We start from the raw sequence: 19103 nt of genomic DNA on the forward strand, positions 1-19103 counted from the left end.
TGGCAAATTCTTCTCCTTAAGCATGGACCTTGTCATGTCAAGGATGGTTCGATTCTTTCTTTCAGCTATCCCATTTTGCTGTGGGGTATAGGCAGCAGTAAGTTGATGCCTAATTCCTTGCTTCTTGCAGTATGCTTGGAAAGCATTGGAGGTGTACTCTCCACCTCTATTTGATCTCACAGCCACAAGCTTGTGGTTACTTTCAGCCTCTGTGAGTGCCTTGAACTCCTTGAAAATTTTTAGGGCAGCTGACTTCTCCTTGAGAAAATAGACCCAAGTCTTTCTACTGAAATCATCAATGAAGGTAATAAAATACCTATTACCTTCATAAGACATGGGATCCAATGGACCACATATATCTGTGTGCACCAACTGCAGTGGTGCCTTTGGTCTCCATGTATCACCAACAGGGAACGATAGTCGTGCTTACTTGCCAAGCACACAACCTTCACATACTTGGCGTGTGGCTTCAATTTGGGGTAGACCACGAACCATTCCTCCACTTGACAGCAACTTTAGGCCATTGAAATGAAGATGGCCAAATCGAAGATGCCATTTCCATGACTCATCTTCCATTACACCGATGTTGCAGCTTCCAATCTTTGTGTTCAAATTCAACGGAAACATCCGGTTCTTTGACATTCGAACACGTGCAATAAGCTTTCTCCTTGCATTCCTGAGAGTGAGAAGCATGTTCTCCATATGTATAATGTACCTTTTCTGGAGCAGTTGACCAATGCTTAGAATGTTGCTCTTCATACCTGGTATGTAGTAGGTATCGGAGATGTATTCTTCTTTACCATCCTTCTGGATGATCTTGATCTTCCCTTTGCCTTCAACTGGCAACTTTGAGGAGTCACCAAGACTTACAGATCCATAGGCCCCATCTTTGAGTTCGGCAAAAAACTCCTTCTTTCCACACATGTGATTGCTTGCACCAAAGTCCAAATACCAAACATCTTGTTGGCTACTGGAATCATGGTGTGCTAGCAAGACTGTAAGTTCTTCATCAGTATTTCCACTTGATTCTGCCATGTTGACATGCTCACCATTTTTATGTGAACATTCATTGGCATAATGTCCATATTGCTTACAGTTGTGACACTGGATATGCGCCTTTCCTCGAGTAGATCTTTACTCCTGAGACTGACCTCGATTTTGTGCATAGCCTCGACCTCTTCCTCGAGCTCGTCCTCGGCTACGGTTAGATGAACTCCCACGACGTGAGTTCCACTGCCCACGACCTCCATTTGGTTTGTCAATATTCAACTTTGACTCCAAAGCTTGCTCTAGCGTAGTGGGGTTTGCATTCTTCTGAATGCGTTGCTCGTGAACTAGGAGGGATCCTAGTAGCTCCTCTGCGCTCATCACCTCCAAATCCTTGGATTCCTCAATGGCAGTCACCACATGCTCAAACTTAGATGTGAGTGACCGGAGTATCTTCTCCACAACTCGTACTTCATCGAGTCTCTCGCCATTTCTCCTCATCTAATTTACTATCACAATGAGCCTTGAGTGATAGTCGGAGATGCACTCCCCTTCATTCATATGAGCAGTTTCAAAATCTGCTCGAAGTGACTGTAACCTCACTTTCTTGACTCGATCTACTCCTTTGTAGATTGTACTGAGTGTATCCCATACTTGCTTGCTCGTTGTTGCTTCTGCAACCTTCTCGAACGTTGAATCTTCCAAACCCTGGTATAGAAGATACAGCGCCTTTTGGTCCTTCTTTCGTAAGTCCTTGAGAGTGTTCCTTTGATCCGCAGTATATACGGCTTCTTGCTCGGCAGTGGGTACAACATACCTACTACTGACAACTTCCCATAGCTCCTGTGATCCAAACAATGCTTTGAATTGGATGCACCATCTTTCATAATTTTCTTTCTTCAATGTGGGAACTTGGAGTTGCACTAAGTTGGACGCCATAACTGCTGCACCTGCCAGAATGGTATTCTGGCTCTGATACCAATTGTTGGGATTCAAAGGAGTTTGCTAACTCAATACCAAAATATTTGGGTGATAAGTTTACAAACTCTATCACACCTCTCACTTTGCACTCTCAATAAAATTGGACAAGGAAAGAAATAGAGAAAGGAGGGAAGCAACAAGCTTTGGCAAAACACTTGGACTTTGATATATAAAAAGAAGGTTTACAAACTGATGGAATAAGAAAGCTTACAAGCTTCTTCACAATTGGAAGTGGGATTCGGATGGGATGATACTAAAGCCTAGCAAGGAGGCTTATTTATACAAGCAGAAAATGAATAAACAATAAGACAACACATGCAAACATATCATGTGAACTTTGGACAGCTTGCACACAGCAGCTCACATCTCTGCTGTCTTTCAACACACTTTCAGCTAGCACATGGAGGAAACTTTAGTCTTTGTAGTTGCAGCATGTGTGAATACAACCTGTAAAGAAACTAGCAGCAACCTTTTACAGCCTCTTTTTATTTGAATTTCCAACAAAATCTTTGTTGGGTAGAATCAGAAGAAAAAACAAGACAATTAGCCACAATGTGAAGAATTATCTCACAGTAGAACTCCACATTGCAGATGCTTGACTAAACCTGAATTGTTGTAATAAAAAATTGGGATTCTTTGATCTTTTCTTTCGTTAAAAAACTCTGCCCTACAGTCCAACAATGTTGCTCCAAAATATTTTCAAAACACAGTATTAAAAACAAAAGTTGCTCACTCAGCTAATATTCTTCTTCATGGATTGGGGGAAACGCTTTCAACTAGTAGATGTGAAATTATACTAAAACATAAACGCTTGATAGGAACTCCTCATTTTTCAATCTCATTTCATTAATTTTGTGTCAATTGCAAGAAAAATTCAATCACCAACATAAAATAAAAAATTCAAAGTCTGCAATCCACACAAAAATCCCAAATTGAAAAACAGTAAAATTCAACAGAAAACCACCATTCATTTCATCATTACAAAACAACCCAATTCTTCAAAAATTGTAAAAATAAAAATAAAAATATAATATAATTTGAGATTGGATAAATACATGTCATTAAATATCTCCCTCCTCAATTTATGACAGCAAGCTTTTGCCCTGATCTAGAGCACGAATTTGTTCGTCCTCTTGATACCAAAACACCACCAATCAAATAATCAATTTCGTAACAAACAGTTTGGAGCCATAAACTGTAAGTCGTGACCTAAAACTTCCTAAAACTTCCAAATTCATTGTAAATGCAATGGAAAATTGTTTGGGTTAATATTTAAACTTTGAGCTTTAAGAGAAGTGACAACCGATAAAAATTCACCTACACCGGGCCCAAAAGTACTTTTGGATGGCAGAACATGTAAAAATGCTAATGATTCACTACCCTTCAGTTACTTTCAAGTAAGAACAGAAACAACACAGTTGGGTTATTCGTCTATAAAAAGAGGAAGAAGACTCAGAGATAAGGACACTCAACCAATCAAACAAACAAACATACAACTTGTCTCTCAGTCAAGCAAATACTCAGAAAGATGCGCTTTGTCCAGATTATGCATCCTTTTAGCCTTAGATTTCCCGTAGAAAGAAATCTTTTGTCTATGTAAAAGCTCTGCTACCGTCCCCAAATGTTGTAGTATCGATTCCCTTGTGTAAACTTGTTTACCCCTCGTCCTTCTTTATTACTCAACCCTTTGTAACTGCAAAGAGAAGAGATTGCAAGACGTTATAACCTTACCCGACAAGGTGAAATCTTGCCTGACTCTCTTTGTTTTTGCCTTTCCATTAATAGATCTGGTGTTATAATATATCCCTCAATATATATGCAAGTCATTTTTGGTTTCTTGATGATTCAAAGTTCTATTAACTCTCAGATCTGATTCACTTAGTACTTTTACTATCGTAAAAGTAAATGAAACTGATGCCTTGATCAAATCTGAACCCCTACCCTTTAAAGCATACAAGATAAACAAAAGTCATAGATCTCAAGGCATAGAAAAGTACTTAATGTGAACTTAACCCATCCATGACGATCCTTTGATAATAAAAAGTCAGAATAACTTAGGGCGCAAGTAATCGGCTTAAATACGTTCATTCTACATCTGTCATACAGAGATGACAATGGTATGCCTCAGCACGTAGTTAGTTTTGATTGCGAGCTTCATGGCCTACACCTAAGGCCCGACAAAGACATCTTTCAGAACTAACTCTATCATCTTCTTGCACCTTTCAGAATTGACTCTTTTTATTTTTGTATATATCTTTTTTTTACTTGATTTAATTTTATTTTTTTTAGGTTACAATTTGTGCAGCAATGAAATTTGTACCTCCTTCTGAATTCAATATACAACCTGGAGGACTGCCTTTATGGGTCAAATCTGCATAATGGGGTTTTTATGGATTTAAGCCTACAATTTGTGCACTTTGCTGTTTGAATACCCATAATATTTTGCAGTGTCCCAAAAGGGAATATTTTCCAGGGTTTGTCCAAGAGCATACCAATATGAGAAACGATTAGAAAAAGAGTTGGAACAATCCTATTTAGAGTTCTACACTCCAAGCTTGAAAAAACATCTTGAGCACTATTTTGAGCAGTCTAATGTGCGACAAGAACTTTTGGTGGAGGACAAACTCTCTAAATTGTTGAAATCGATTGAGTTGTACATTGAAATAACCAATCAAGGGTTTCAAATTCAAGCATTAAACTGTGAGAAAATTTTTGATGATGAAGGGGAGATTGATGCGGAAGCTGAGGAGAAATCTGCCGCTTGCTTACACCCAAAGGAGGAAGCAGCACATGATGATCTTGAAATCTTCCCAGAACCTAGTACTAACCACGTTTATGTGCCACCAGAACGGTTCCCACATAAGCTGCAGGATTGCATTGCAACTGATGGGTTGGACAGGATTGTGCACAACAAATCAAAATATGGAAAATCACATGACAATGCACATGCATAGCCAATCAAACTTGAGGAAATCCAGAAAGTCTCCTACAAGCGAGCTAAATTCTACATGGGAATGAAGAAAGAGTTTAATGGCAGCCCAAATCTCCATCACGCAATTCGACCAATGCAAAAATTATGGGTATTAAATACAAGATTGAAGTCAATTCAAGGGAAACACAAACATCGATGGAGGGGACCCTATTTGATCACAAAGATTCATTCATATAGAAGGGCAAATATGAAGAATTCAACCACTGATAAACATCAACTCATTCCGTACCTACAATCATTGTATTATGCTATCAAGGAGTGGTTGATTCTAAGAGAACAAGTGACGTGATCACAAACCTCATTCCAATTCATCTAGCTATAGATGTTAACTGAAGCTCTTATTGAGAGACAACCCAATTTTTCTAACTCTTTTCTTTTTATATTTGTTTATTTTATTTTCTTGGTTTTATTTTAATTACAAAAAACTAAAATAAAATAAAAAAGAATCGAAAAACACAAAAACAGCAAAGTTTTTTTAGTTAATCAGTATTTTATTTTGGGTTTTATTCTAATTAGATTTTTATTGTGTGATTTGCAGGATGCATTTGGATTTGAACGACCCTCAATGCCCACCAAGCACACCATTCAACTGAATCATGCATTCAGCAACATTCATACATTCAACTCAACACTTCCATTATTCATCTACATTCATCAGAGAATTCATCATTAACGGAAGAGTAATGTTATTCATACCATGTTTTTGTATCACATTTTCATACCATCTTAGGTGACATTTGATGTGGACAGCCACATCATTTGAATTAATCAGATTTTTAAATTTAGCTCATTATTTAATAAACTAATAATTAAGAAAAACTAGTTAATTAAATGATGATTGTAACTGTCTACATCAAATGCTATCTAAGATGGTATAGAAATATAATATAAAAATATGGTATGAATAGCATTACCCTTAATGGAAAGTGCAGAAAATTAAACAAGCACATGAGTTCAAGAATGCTTAAGGTGAGGTTGCTGAGAAGACCTCTGCACCGCTTGGAGCCCCTTTCACTCACTCTCGCATTTAATTAAAAATCTTTATTACATGCAAGTTTGGGGGTGGGGAATCCAGACAGCACAGAGGTGAACACATACATTTATCCATCCAGGCCAGGGATCCAGAATCATGCAACGTTCGTTTTTGCTCAACATTCTTCTATTGGAGGCATGCAACCACAGCAAATGCATGGCATGTGTATACTGAAGAATAAAATTAGATCCATGGATGCATGCACGGACAAAACTCACAGAGGCAAACTATAGACAATTATCAGAGTTTCATGTGAGCCATCATCCAAATGCTATGAAGAAATTCCAGCCAACAGAGTGATGGGAGCATGTTTATACCTTTTTAGTTCTGAACCTGAGGATCTCGTGAAATCTACCGGTTTCTTGTCCACCGGATTTCCAGTTTGTTGTGCTTCATGTTGTTCATCTTTGCTATCACCGTCACTTTCCGGACTCCTGCACAGAGAGCAAGCATGCATGCAAAATCCTGGCATACATTTTTACCTAATCTATGCTCTGGGGACGAAATCGTAGGATGATGGAGTGGAGTTTTACCATGTGGGTGTCGGCTCTGAGTACTGGATTTCTGATTTGGGAGCCAACCTGAGACTATGACAAATTTCCAGCAAGGACGGCTTGAATGTGGGCAGTGATTGATGGCAGCGAGCTCTATCTTGTTTTGGCTGAAGACAGAAAGCTTAGATGCAGATCGATGGATATGGATCGAGACTAAGTTTGGGGGTGGATCTATGAATTTTTGGGCCTCTGCGTCCATTCTGGGTTGAACCTGCAAGCACGGTATACACAAATATCAGATCAGACAATTTCGTCATATCAATGGGCCCATGTGCCTCAAGTTCAGAATGGAGTTCATACAACTTCTGGTCATGAAATCCGTAAGAAAAAAGAGATATTTACCTTGGTGTGCACTGGGACATTGACTAGACAGATTGGAGCTTCGATAAATCTAGGACCATTGGAAGATTTTGGAATGACTAGAAAGCTAGGTAGAGATGGTTTTGGCTTTTGGTTACAGATAAAGGAAAGACATGAGACCGCGGCTTTATATATATATATATATAAGCAGCTGAGGGTTCGAAGCTTAAAAGAAGAAATGGGAAATGATAACCGGGTGTTCTAGGCCTTTTATGATGCATGTTATTAACGAATTATTATCGTATGATCCAATAATGATTGGATTAGTTATCGCGTTAATTCGAAATATATTATTTTTATATTATTTACGTATCGTGTTAACGAATCATGTAAGAAATTATCAAGTCTACACCCAGCGCCGCAACCCTCTTCCCTTCTGACCTCTGCCCTTCTGACCTCTGCTTATCCTTCTCCTTCATATTGTTTTGAAATGTTCAATTAAAAAAAATTAAAATAATAATTAATTTTTGTTCTTATACATTCGGTATGCCTTGAAAACCTAACAAATCAAAAGAAAATATATTGGCAAAGTTGAAGGAGGGTCTGGCTAATTGGGAGCAACGACAACATGTTACCATCTGTTTCACCGATCATAAGAAGCTCTACTTTTTGGCAAAAGCCCATCACAATTGCATGTAAACAAACAAATTTCAATTTTTATTGCAAAAAAAAAAAAAAAAAAAAAAACCAAAAGAGCATTCTGATTGATTGGGAGGTGTGGATGAGACGGTGAGATGACAATACCAAGTTTTCTTGGAAATGAATTCAGGTTCATTCATAAACAAGTGGAATTGTCATAATTTTATCTAACAGTGTTTGGATTTAGGGTTAGATTTGTTAATAACTTCGAGAGTATTAAGGTCTATTTTAGTGAAATTTTGAATACATTTGATAGTTTTTATTAAAATTGACATTTATAAAATTTAAGTGTAAATTTTAGCTATATATGATAAACTCCTGTAAAAAGCACTAGAACAATCATTATCTATGTTTACACAGGTTACATTTGATTTGAACTTCTGATACGATGACTCGGATTCTGAAGTAAAAAAAAAAATACAATTCAATATCTTTCCATATCGATTAAATTTTATTTTATTTTTATTTTTTGAAGAAGAAATTAAGTTGTGATCGGACTGGATTTGGAACTTGGATTGTGAAGCACGCTAGAATTGAATATTGTTACCTTACGACCCTTGGATCTCATCCAACGGTTGTAAATAAATACTAACGAGAGTATTGACGTTCTTCTTCCACCCCCGCCAAACCCCCCCCCCCCCCCCCCCCCCCCCCCCGGCGCATATATTTTATGTGCCGTAGGGATCTTGGAACTCGAACTTTGAAGTTCCTCTCCAAAACTTTTCTACCGCGCGGCAGTTGGAACTCGGAAGTCGAACTTCGACGCTCCTCAGCCCTCAGGTAGGGGTGCTTTCCTTTTTCTCAAATTTCAGGGTTTTCCTTGTTTAGCTTTGGTTGTTTACGTTTTCTTCTCCACAGAGGAAGAATTATTATAATTTATGACTTACATTCAAGGTGCGTTGAATTTTGGTTGTTCATGCAGTATGTCGTAATAATATTGAAGGTGGTTTTGTGAATTTAGACTTGAATGCTTGAAACAGACGAATATAATTTTGTTGGAAAGTTCTTTCCAAAAGTGAAACCAAACTTCTTTTTCAACTTACAAATTGCCCGAAAACCGTGATGGCTCTGTTTCATTTGATTGCACAGCTGTGTCTTGATTGGTTTCCTTAACTTTTTTGTCAGGATGAGTGACGAAGGCTGCACTTTTTCCGAGTACCTTTCTGAAGAGATCTTGGTCAACATTCTAGTAAGATTACCAGTAAAATCCCTTGTTCGGTTTACGTGTGTATGCAAGTTATGGAGTGATTTGATTCAAAGTTCGAGGTTTATTGGAAAACATCTTCATAGGAATGTAACAAACCATGCGCATTCTTTTGTAATTGCTCTCTACGAAAGTACGAGCAAACCCAAGATAAGTTACACTCTTTTGTCTAATGAGACGATGGAGCCGTGCTTGAAGATTAAGCATCCCTTGTCTGGGTACAAAATTGACGTACATGGTTCAGTTGATGGCTTAGTTTGTCTGTCATATGAACTAGGGGATTTGGATACTTCTATATACCTATGCAACCTGTCAATTCGGAAACATGTGGTCCTTCCTCCGACCAGCACTCTGAGCAGGCACTCTGATGTATGTGTCACTGTTTCATTTGATAATAAAAAGTACTCTGAGCAGGCACTCTGAGCAGGCACTCTGATGTATGTGTCACTGTTTCATTTGATCTCAAGGCATAGAAAAGTACTTAATGTGAACTTAACCCATCCATGACGATCCTTTGATAATAAAAAGTCAGAATAACTTGGGGCGCAAGTAATCGGCTTAAATACGCTCATTCTACATCTACCATACAGAGATGGCAATGGTATGCCTCATCACTTAGTTAGTTTTGATTGCGAGCTTCATGGCCTACACCTAAGGCCCGACAAAGACACCTTTCAGAACTAACTCTGTCATCTTCTTGCACCTTTCAGAATTGACTCTTTTTATTTTTGTATATATCTTTTTATTTACTTGATTTAATTTAATTTTTTTTAGGTTACAATTTGTGCAGCAATGAAATTTGTACCTCCTTCTGAATTCAATATACAACCTGGAGGACTGCCTTTATGGGTCAAATCTGCATAATGGGGTTTTTATGGATTTAAGCCTACAATTTGTGCACTTTGCTGTTTGAAGACCCATAATATTTTGCTGTGTCCCAAAAGGGAATATTTTCCAGAGTTTGTCCAAGAGCATACCAATATGAGAAACGATTAGAAAAAGAGTTGGAACAATCCCTATTTAGAGTTCTACACTCCAAGCTTGAAAAAACATCTTGAGCACTATTTTGAGCAGTCTAATGTGCGACAAGAACTTTTGGTGGAGGACAAACTCTCTAAATTGTTGAAATCGATTGAGTTGTACATTGAAATAACCAATCAAGGGTTTCAAATTCAAGCATTAAACCGTGAGAAAATTTTTGATGATGAAGGGGAGATTGATGCGGAAGCTGAGGAGAAATCTGCCGCTTGCTTACACCCAAAGGAGGAAGCAGCACATGATGATCTTGAAATCTTCCCAGAACCTAGTACTAACCACGTTTATGTGCCACAAGAACGGTTCCCACATAAGCTGCAGGATTGCATTGCAACTGATGGGTTGGACAGGATTGTGCACAACAAATCAAAATATGGAAAATCACATGACAATGCACATGCATAGCCAATCAAACTTGAGGAAATCCAGAAAGTCTCCTACAAGCGAGCTAAATTCTACGTGGGAGTGAAGAAAAAGTTTAATGGCAGCCCAAATCTCCATCACGCAATTCGACCAATGCAAAAATTATGGGTATTAAATACAAGATTGAAGTCAATTCAAGGGAAACACAAACATCGATGGAGGGGACCCTATTTGATCACAAAGATTCATTCATATAGAAGGGAAAATATGAAGAATTCAACCACTGATAAACATCAACTCATTCTGTACCTACAATCGTTGTATTATGCTATCAAGGAGTGGTTGATTCTAAGGGAACAAGTGACGTGATCACAAACCTCATTCCAATTCATCTAGCTATAGATGTTAACTGAAGCTCTTATTGAGAGACAACCCAATTTTTCTAACTCTTTTCTTTTTATATTTGTTTATTTTATTTTCTGGGTTTTATTTTAATTACAAAAAACTAAAATAAAATAAAAAAGAATCGAAAAACACAAAAACAGCAAATTTTTTTTAGTTAATCAGTATTTTATTTTGGGTTTTATTCTAATTAGATTTTTATTGTGTGATTTGCAGGATGCATTTGGATTTGAACGACCCTCAATGCCCACTAAGCACACCATTCAACTGAATCATGCATTCAGCAATATTCATACATTCAAGTCAACACTTCCATTATTCATCCACATTCATCAGAGAATTCATCATTAACGGAAGAGTAACGTTATTCATACCATGTTTTTGTACCACATTTTCATACCATCTTAGGTGACATTTGATGTGGACAACCACATCATTTGAATTAATCAGATTTTTAAATTTAGTTCATCATTTAATAAACTAATAATTAAGAAAAACTAGTTAATTAAATGATGATTGTGACTATCCACATCAAATGTCATCTAAGATGGTATAGAAATATAGTATTAAAACATGGTATGAATAGCATTACCCTTAATGGAAAGTGCAGAAAATTAAACAAGCACATGAGTTCAAGAATGCTTAAGGTGAGGTTGCTGGGAAGACCTCTGCACCGCTTGGAGCCCCTTTCACTCACTCTCGCATTTAATTAAAAATCTTTATTACATACAAGTTTGGGGGTGGGGAATCCAGACAGCACAGAGGTGAACACATACATTTATCCATCCAGGCCAGGGATCCAGAATCATGCAACGTTCGTTTTTGCTCAACATTCTTCTATTGGAGGCATGCAACCACAGCAAATGCATGGCATGTGTATACTGAAGAATAAAATTAGATCCATGGATGCATGCACGGACAAAACTCACAGAGGCAAACTATAGACAATTATCAGAGTTTCATGTGAGCCATCATCCAAATGCTATGAAGAAATTCCAGCCAATACAGTGATGGGAGCATGTTTATACCTTTTTAGTTCTGAACCTGAGGATCTCGTGAAATCTACCGGTTTCTTGTCCACCGGATTTCCAGTTTGTTGTGCTTCATGTTGTTCATCTTTGCTATCACCGTCACTTTCCGGACTCCTGCACAGAGAGCAAGCATGCATGCGAAATCCTGGCATACATTTTTACCTAATCTATGCTCTGGGGACGAAATCGTAGGACGATGGAGTGGAGTTTTACCTTGTGGGTGTCGGCTCTGAGTACTGGATTTCTGATTTGGGAGCCAACCTGAGACTATGACAAATTTCCAGCAAGGACGGCTTGAATGTGGGCAGTGATTGATGGCAGCGAGCTCTATCTTGTTTTGGCTGAAGACAGAAAGCTTAGATGCAGATCGATGGATATGGATCGAGACTAGGTTTGGGGGTGGATCTATGAATTTTTGGGCCTCTGCGTCCATTCTGGGTTGAACCTGCAAGCACGGTATACACAAATATCAGATCAGACAATTTCGTCATATCAATGGGCCCATGTGCCTCAAGTTCAGAATGGAGTTCATACAACTTCTGGTCATGAAATCCGTAAGAAAAAAGAGATATTTACCTTGGTGTGCACTGGGACATTGATTAGACAGATTGGAGCTTCGATAAATCTAGGACCATTGGAAGATTTTGGAATGACTAGAAAGCTAGGTAGAGATGGTTTTGGCTTTTGGTTACAGATAAAGGAAAGACATGAGACCGCGGCTTTATATATATATATTTAGAGAAGCAGCTGAGGGTTCGAAGCTTAAAAGAAGAAATGGGAAATGATAACCGGGTGTTCTAGGTCTTTTATGATGCATGTTATTAACGAATTATTATCGTGTGATCCGATAATGATTCGATTAGTTATCGCGTTAATTCGAAATATATTATTTTTATGTTGTTTACGTATCGTATTAACGAATCATGTAAGAAATTATCAAGTCTACATCCAGCGCTGCAACCCTCTTCCCTTCTGACCTCTGCTTATCCTTCTCCTTCATATTGTTTTGAAATGTTCAATTAAAAAAAAATTAAAATAATAATTAATTTTTGTTCTTATACATTCGGTATGCCTTGAAAACCTAACAAATCAAAAGAAAATATATTGGCAAAGTTGAAGGAGGGTCTGGCTAATTGGGAGCAACGACAACATGTTACCATCTGTTCACCGATCATAAGAAGCTCTACTTTTTGGCAAAAGCCCATCACAATTGCATGTAAACAAACAAATTTCAATTTTTATTGCAACACCAAAATGAAAAAAAAAAAAAAAAACCAAAAGAGCATTCTTATTGATTGGGAGGTGTGGATGAGACCGTGAGATGACAATACCAAGTTTTCTTGGAAATGAATTCAGGTTCATTCATAAACAGGTGGAATTGTCATAATTTTATCTAACAGTGTTTGGATTTAGGGTTAGATTTGTTAATAACTTCGAGAGTATTAAGGTCTATTTTAGAAAAATTTTGAATACATTTGATAGTTTTTATTAAAATTGACATTTATAAAATTTAAGTGTAAATTTTAGCTATATATGATAAACTCCTGTAAAAAGCACTAGAACAATCATTATCTATGTTTACACAGGTTACATTAGATTTGAACTTCTGATACGATGACTCGGATTCTGAAGTAAAAAAAAAAACAATTCAATATCTTTCCATATCGATTAAATTTATTTTTTTTTATTTTTTTTTTTTTGAAGAAGAAATTAAGTTGTGATCGGACTGGATTTGGAACTTGGATTGTGAAGCACGCTACAATTGAATATTGTTACCTTACGACCCTTGGATCTCATCCAACGGTTGTGAATAAATACTAACGAGGGTATTGCTGTTCTTCTCTCCCCTCCCCCGCATATATTTTATGTGCCCTAGGGATCTTGGAACTCAAACTTTGAAGTTCCTCTCCAAAACTTTTCTACCGCGCGGCAGTTGGAACTTGGAAGTCGAACTTCGACGCTCCTCAGCCCTCAGGTAGGGGTGCTTTCCTTTTTCTCAAATTTCAGGGTTTTCCTTGTTTAGCTTTGGTTGTTTACGTTTTCTTCTCCACAGAGGAAGAATTATTATAATTTATGACTTACATTCAAGGTGCGTTGAATTTTGGTTGTTCATGCAGTATGTCGTAATAATATTGAAGGTGGTTTTGTGAATTTAGACTTGAATGCTTGAAACAGACGAATATAATTTTGTTGGAAAGTTCTTTCCAAAAGTGAAACCAAACTTCTTTTTCAACTTACAAATTGCCCGAAAACCGTGATGGCTCTGTTTCATTTGATTGCACAGCTGTGTCTTGATTGGTTTCCTTAACTTTTTTGTCAGGATGAGTGACGAAGGCTGCACTTTTTCCGAGTACCTTCCTGAAGAGATCTTGGTCAACATTCTAGTAAGATTACCAGTAAAATCCCTTGTTCGGTTTACGTGTGTATGCAAGTTATGGAGTGATTTGATTCAAAGTTCGAGGTTTATTGGAAAACATCTTCATAGGAATGTAACAAACCATGCCCATTCTTTTGTAATTGCTCTCTACGAAAGTACGAGCAAACCCAAGATAAGTTACACTCTTTTGTCTAATGAGACGATGGAGCCGTACTTGAAGATTAAGCATCCCTTGTCTGGGTACAAAATTGACGTACATGGTTCGGTTGATGGCTTAGTTTGTCTGTCATATGAACTAGGGGATTTGGATACTTCTATATACCTATGCAACCTGTCAATTCGGAAACATGTGGTCCTTCCTCCGACCAGCACTCTGAGCAGGCACTCTGATGTATGTGTCACTGTTTCATTTGGGTTCCACCCAGGGCTTAACGACTACAAGGTGGTAAGGATGGTCTCCTTTAATGGAGGGAAGCTTTGCAGTGAACTGGAGGTTTATAGCTTGAGCACAAAATCTTGGAAGAGGGTTGATAATCCATTGGTAAAGACCATGGCTTGGCAGTCTGGAAATGCAGTTTGTAATGGAGTAGCGTACTGGATTATGCAAAAGCAGAATGGTACCTTTTGTTTTGTGTCTTTTGATACCGGGAGTGAGGTATTTGAAGAATTCCGGCTACCAGATGTAGTTCTACGTGGAATAAATTCCGGGCTTGATAATTACAAGGAATTAATTGCAGAGTACAAGGGGTCAGTTTGCTTGTTGCAATCCAATAAACGTAGGGGACCGGACCTCATTGGCATATGGGCTCTCAAAGAACAGGCTTTTAAGGCACTGGATGTTGTTCTTATTCCTCAACGGAAGAGTATTTACCCACTGAGCTTTAGAATGAATAACAAACTCCTTGTGGGGTGGCCTTGTGCAGATGGTAAGAACTATATGACTTCAATTGATCTTGAAGCCAGGATGGTTACTGAAACTAGAGTTACGCTGGCATTAGATCGCTTTAATGACTTTCATGCTTATACTTACGTCGAGAGTCTAGTCTTACTCAAGGATTAGCAGGGAACTTCTTAGAACATTATGTTTAACTGATTTCCACCCAATGTTCTGTACTGTAATGTTGGTTTTCAGTTTTTTAGTTTTTGGTTTTGCTTCTACTTAGATGTGTTGGAGAAACTTATGTCCGGGTTGATCTCGTGACAAACTCAGTACTCTTTATGATATGATAAATGGGTGTTTCTTTATCCAATACACTTCTTTTGCTTAATGTGTTTTCTTTACAGGATTTGTTGCTTTAAAGTTGCATCCTTTTTGTTATTCAGTGTATGGAGTGCAGAGATGTCGCAGAGGATTGATTTATTTTTTTCTCCCTGATGGTGTTTTATAGAATTTGGGGATTCTCGCAATTTGATGTATTTACGTTGAAAGTTTAGTTATACTGTATTATTTGATAGAGACATGCTAAGGAGCTCTCTCAAATTGAGACTCTTATCTCTTAGTTTAACGTTAGTTCCCGTGTCAATATTAAAAAACATTGTGCTAAAAACACAAGATGACAAAGAGTTTATGTAGAGTCCCACTTTTGAGTCTTATGGAGGGTTCCACTTTTGAAAGTTTCTTAGCATTTCTCTTGTTTGATAACTTTAATAAGTTAGTCTTCAACCTTGGCAGAAGACTTCCATAGAACAAGTACACCGCCATTGTGGTGTCCTGTGCCAATAGTACAAAAAATTTGGTTCTCAAGTCCTAAATTCTGTTTTATTGCTTGTTTAGTTCGAGTTAGTCCCAAATTCTGCCCCCTTTATTTGAAAAAATGGTTGTCTTTAAGCCAATGATTTCCATACTATTTTCCATTGAAGGTTGTTCATTGGTAGAATTGCCAATGAATGAGTTTGCCTGCTTCAAGTCTATTTAGAAGGTGGTGGTAAGAATAAACATGCTGACTTGTGGGTTTTACAAGAACATTATTATTTGAAAACTTTGGTAGTTTTCTTTTTCAACACGAGCTATATCGGAGGAGGGAGGAGTTGAACTCATGAAATGACATGACATGGGTTGCAGGGAGTTACACGACCCTTGCTGGTTACTGAATTTATTACTTTGAGGAAAACTTAATCGTCTTTGTTGGTTTTGCTACACAGGAAACAAGTGAGATTATTAACATATAAATTTATTTGAAATGGATGAGTCTGGTAACGGGATGGACAACATAGAAGCCGTTTCAAAATGCCAAAATTTTTGTTCAATTAAATCAAAATTCCAGCTCCCATTATCTCGAAGAGAAACGAATTTAGGGTTGAGCACCAAACCCCGGTTTTGAGTGAAATCGAAATCGAAACTAAAAGTTTTTGCGGTTCGGTTGGGTACGGTTTTTGAAGCTAAAACCAAAATGAAACCAAACCAATTGGTTTTGTTCGGTTCAGTTTCAAACGTTTTTGGCTCGGTTTCAAACCATTTGAAAACAAAATGAATAGCTTCATGAATTGCATATTTGCAGCTGTGAGCTACGATTCAAGAATCAGAATGATTTGAATTTTAGACTTCAGTTTTTATGCTTTCAAATGTTTTGAATTTCTTTTTATATTTTGTCAGCATCTCTATGATCTGATTATCAACAGCAAAGTACCAAACTAATCAGATCTCAGCGGATTAGTTCATTAGTTTCACGAAACAACAATCTCACCAGTAAAAATTTCAAAGCATGACTTTCACTGGAAGTAAAAAATCAGAAAAGGAATGAATGTTTGCAAATGAATATAATTACTAAAGACAATGAGAATATTTTTTTTACATCAGCACACCAGCAGTGATTATTGTTCAACATATCACCAAAGCACTAGACATTCTAATTGCATCCCTGTTATCTCAGCTTCATGCTTTGCTAACTTCAGTCGCCAGATTTGTTGGAGGGTTTTGCGGCATTCCCGACAGGAGAGGGGAGAGGGACACTGGGAGTAGTTGTTCTTGTGGTTTGACTTCAAATAACGTGTATCTCCCGCTCTCCCTTCTTTGCCTTCTTTTTTATACTCTTATAGGGCCAGGCAACGACGTCAATCGTTTCGACCTCTGGGTAAGGCCGTTTACTCAGTCTGGTCAGAGCGGCAAGGGCTGCTGCTAGAGTTGGTCCGGTTGAGGGAGGTGCAACGGTCGCGGCCTTCTTAGGAGGATGGTGATGTTTCTTCTTAATCGTGGCCATTGCGATCACATCGACTCGTTTCATTAACCGACCACCTGGAAAAACTAAGTTTGAGTTAGAACAAACTTGAAATAACCAAGGCTAAGGGGTGACAAGGAAACAAAGAGATGTGTACCTTGGGCCGTTTCTTTGGATTTTGGGGCGAGAATCTTTTGAGGTCGTTCGCCAAAGAGCTTCTTCAAAATTTCCTTAGCCGAATCACCGAAGAAATCCTTCGTATAAGTATCCCACCAATCGACAAAGGTGCTAGTATAGTGGGTTTCTGGGGTGTTCAGCTAAAGTCAGAATTTTAGGCATCGCTTTTAGAACTCCTTCTCGGCTTCGTCGCACTCCCTTTCTTATGAGCCAGAGAAGCGTTCTCGACTCAAGAGAGAACAGGAAGTAAGGAGTGGTAAAGGATAGCCCAAAAGGAAACCTAGTTGACAAGCCAGGAAGTTAGGATGATAAACTTCCCAACTAGCCGGCCAAGTGTCATAACCAAAAGAAAGATTGTGAAATAAGGTGAAGGACCCCCAGGACCATCGAAGGTTGGCCTCTTCTGCTTCCTCCCAAGCCGAGGTTGGGAGTGTGATGGATGATGGGTATTTCTGGTGGTGGCAGACCAGGAATTTGTCATCTGAAAGATCTTCGAGGCCAAAGAAATACTTAAAGATTCCTTTGACCGAGTGAGCAGGAAAGGGGTGCGAGGCCAATTGTAGACCCATTGCTTCGGAAGAAATAAAGCTTGGGATTTCTGGCCTCAGTGTTGGGAAGTAGACTTGCAGCCAGAGTTGGAAAACCCAGAGTAGGCCATTCTGGTGCGGGTCAATTTTTCTAACAGAAGCCTCGGCCAAGCATCCATTGAGGTTAGTAAAGACGACCAGGCTAAAGGCTAAGACATGACCACTGGCTAAGGCTTCAGCCACTGCATTTTTTCGGCCAAGCATTTATTGGACTTGGTACAGAAGATGAACTTATTGTACTAGTAAAATAGGAATGCTTCGTGCTCTCCATTCTTTAGAGCTTCTCCTTCCGAACCAGCGAAGTAAGTGATCAAAGTGTTGTAGTTGAAGAAATTCTTGTGTAATTTTCGCACTTCTTATTTCGACAGCCTCTTATTCTTCTTCAACAAAACTTCGACGGCCCGCTCGTCGAAGACTACCTTCAAGTCCAAGTCAAACTCGTACCCGGAGAGAGCAGGGTCGATTGGAAGGCTGAAATGAAAGGTGCCAAGTATGGCCATGATGTCCAACACAGTTGGACTGCTGGGCTGAGAAGAAGGATCATGGTGTTGATAGTCGGGCACCAAAGCTCAGGGCAGCCATCAGGAGCTCTCGGTCCATAGCGATTTCAAAGGTCAAGAGCTTAATGTCATCAAAGATACCGAGGGTTTTCCACTCGCCACCATAGTGTGGTTTCATTCGAGTGACCCAAGCAGCCCAGGTCGCTATGGTCGAGGGCCAAGCTCCTTGAGGTCTGGCTGATTCCCACTACAGCCAGTCATAACCTTGGAGCAAGGGTTTGCAATGGTCATTCAGCATATGGGTGATGGTTTCTGGGATGATGTCCTTGAAAATGGACCTCAAAGTCCGGTGGAAGGCACTCAAGTCATCTGCGGAACGGATCACTTTAATGGCGTTTTGATCGATAATATATCGGCCTTTGTTGCACTCCTCAGTAAGCTTAGTGATAAAGGTGTTGGCAGCCATTGATGAAAGCTTGGGGGTTTTCTAGGTTTTGAAGGATTGTTTTCTGGGTTGGAAGCAAATGGTAGGAGGTTTTGGAATTAAGAAGTTTTTTTGAAGATTTGTAAGCATAAGGAAAAAACGAGTGAGGATGAACTGAGTATTTATAGGTGTTAAGAAGGGAACTCTACAATTCGATTTTGAAAATGACAAGTAAATCCGACCGAAAAGTTTGTAATCATGGCAAATATTTCTACTCAAGAACCCATATGAAAAGGCCGAAA

The 19103-nt window shown here is 38.5% G+C and overlaps 1 protein-coding gene and 1 pseudogene across 1 annotated transcript; both read left to right on the forward strand.

The window, feature by feature from the left end:
• Positions 1-9542: 9542 nt before the first annotated feature.
• Positions 9543-10190, forward strand: LOC148694276 (uncharacterized; annotated as a pseudogene).
• A 3258-nt stretch (positions 10191-13448) lies between these two features.
• On the forward strand, positions 13449-15203 carry LOC137738884 (F-box protein CPR1-like). The gene is made up of 2 exons (XM_088699638.1): positions 13449-13556; positions 13902-15203. The coding sequence occupies exon 2, from the start codon at positions 13903-13905 to the stop codon at positions 15016-15018; it is 1116 nt and encodes a 371-aa protein (XP_088555764.1). The 5' UTR covers positions 13449-13556; position 13902; the 3' UTR covers positions 15019-15203.
• Positions 15204-19103: the final 3900 nt, after the last annotated feature.

The sequence above is a fragment of the Pyrus communis genome, chromosome 9 (assembly GCF_041283825.1).
Source record: "Pyrus communis isolate YQ-2024b chromosome 9, ASM4128382v1, whole genome shotgun sequence".
In the NCBI taxonomy this organism is placed as follows: Eukaryota; Viridiplantae; Streptophyta; class Magnoliopsida; order Rosales; family Rosaceae; genus Pyrus; species Pyrus communis.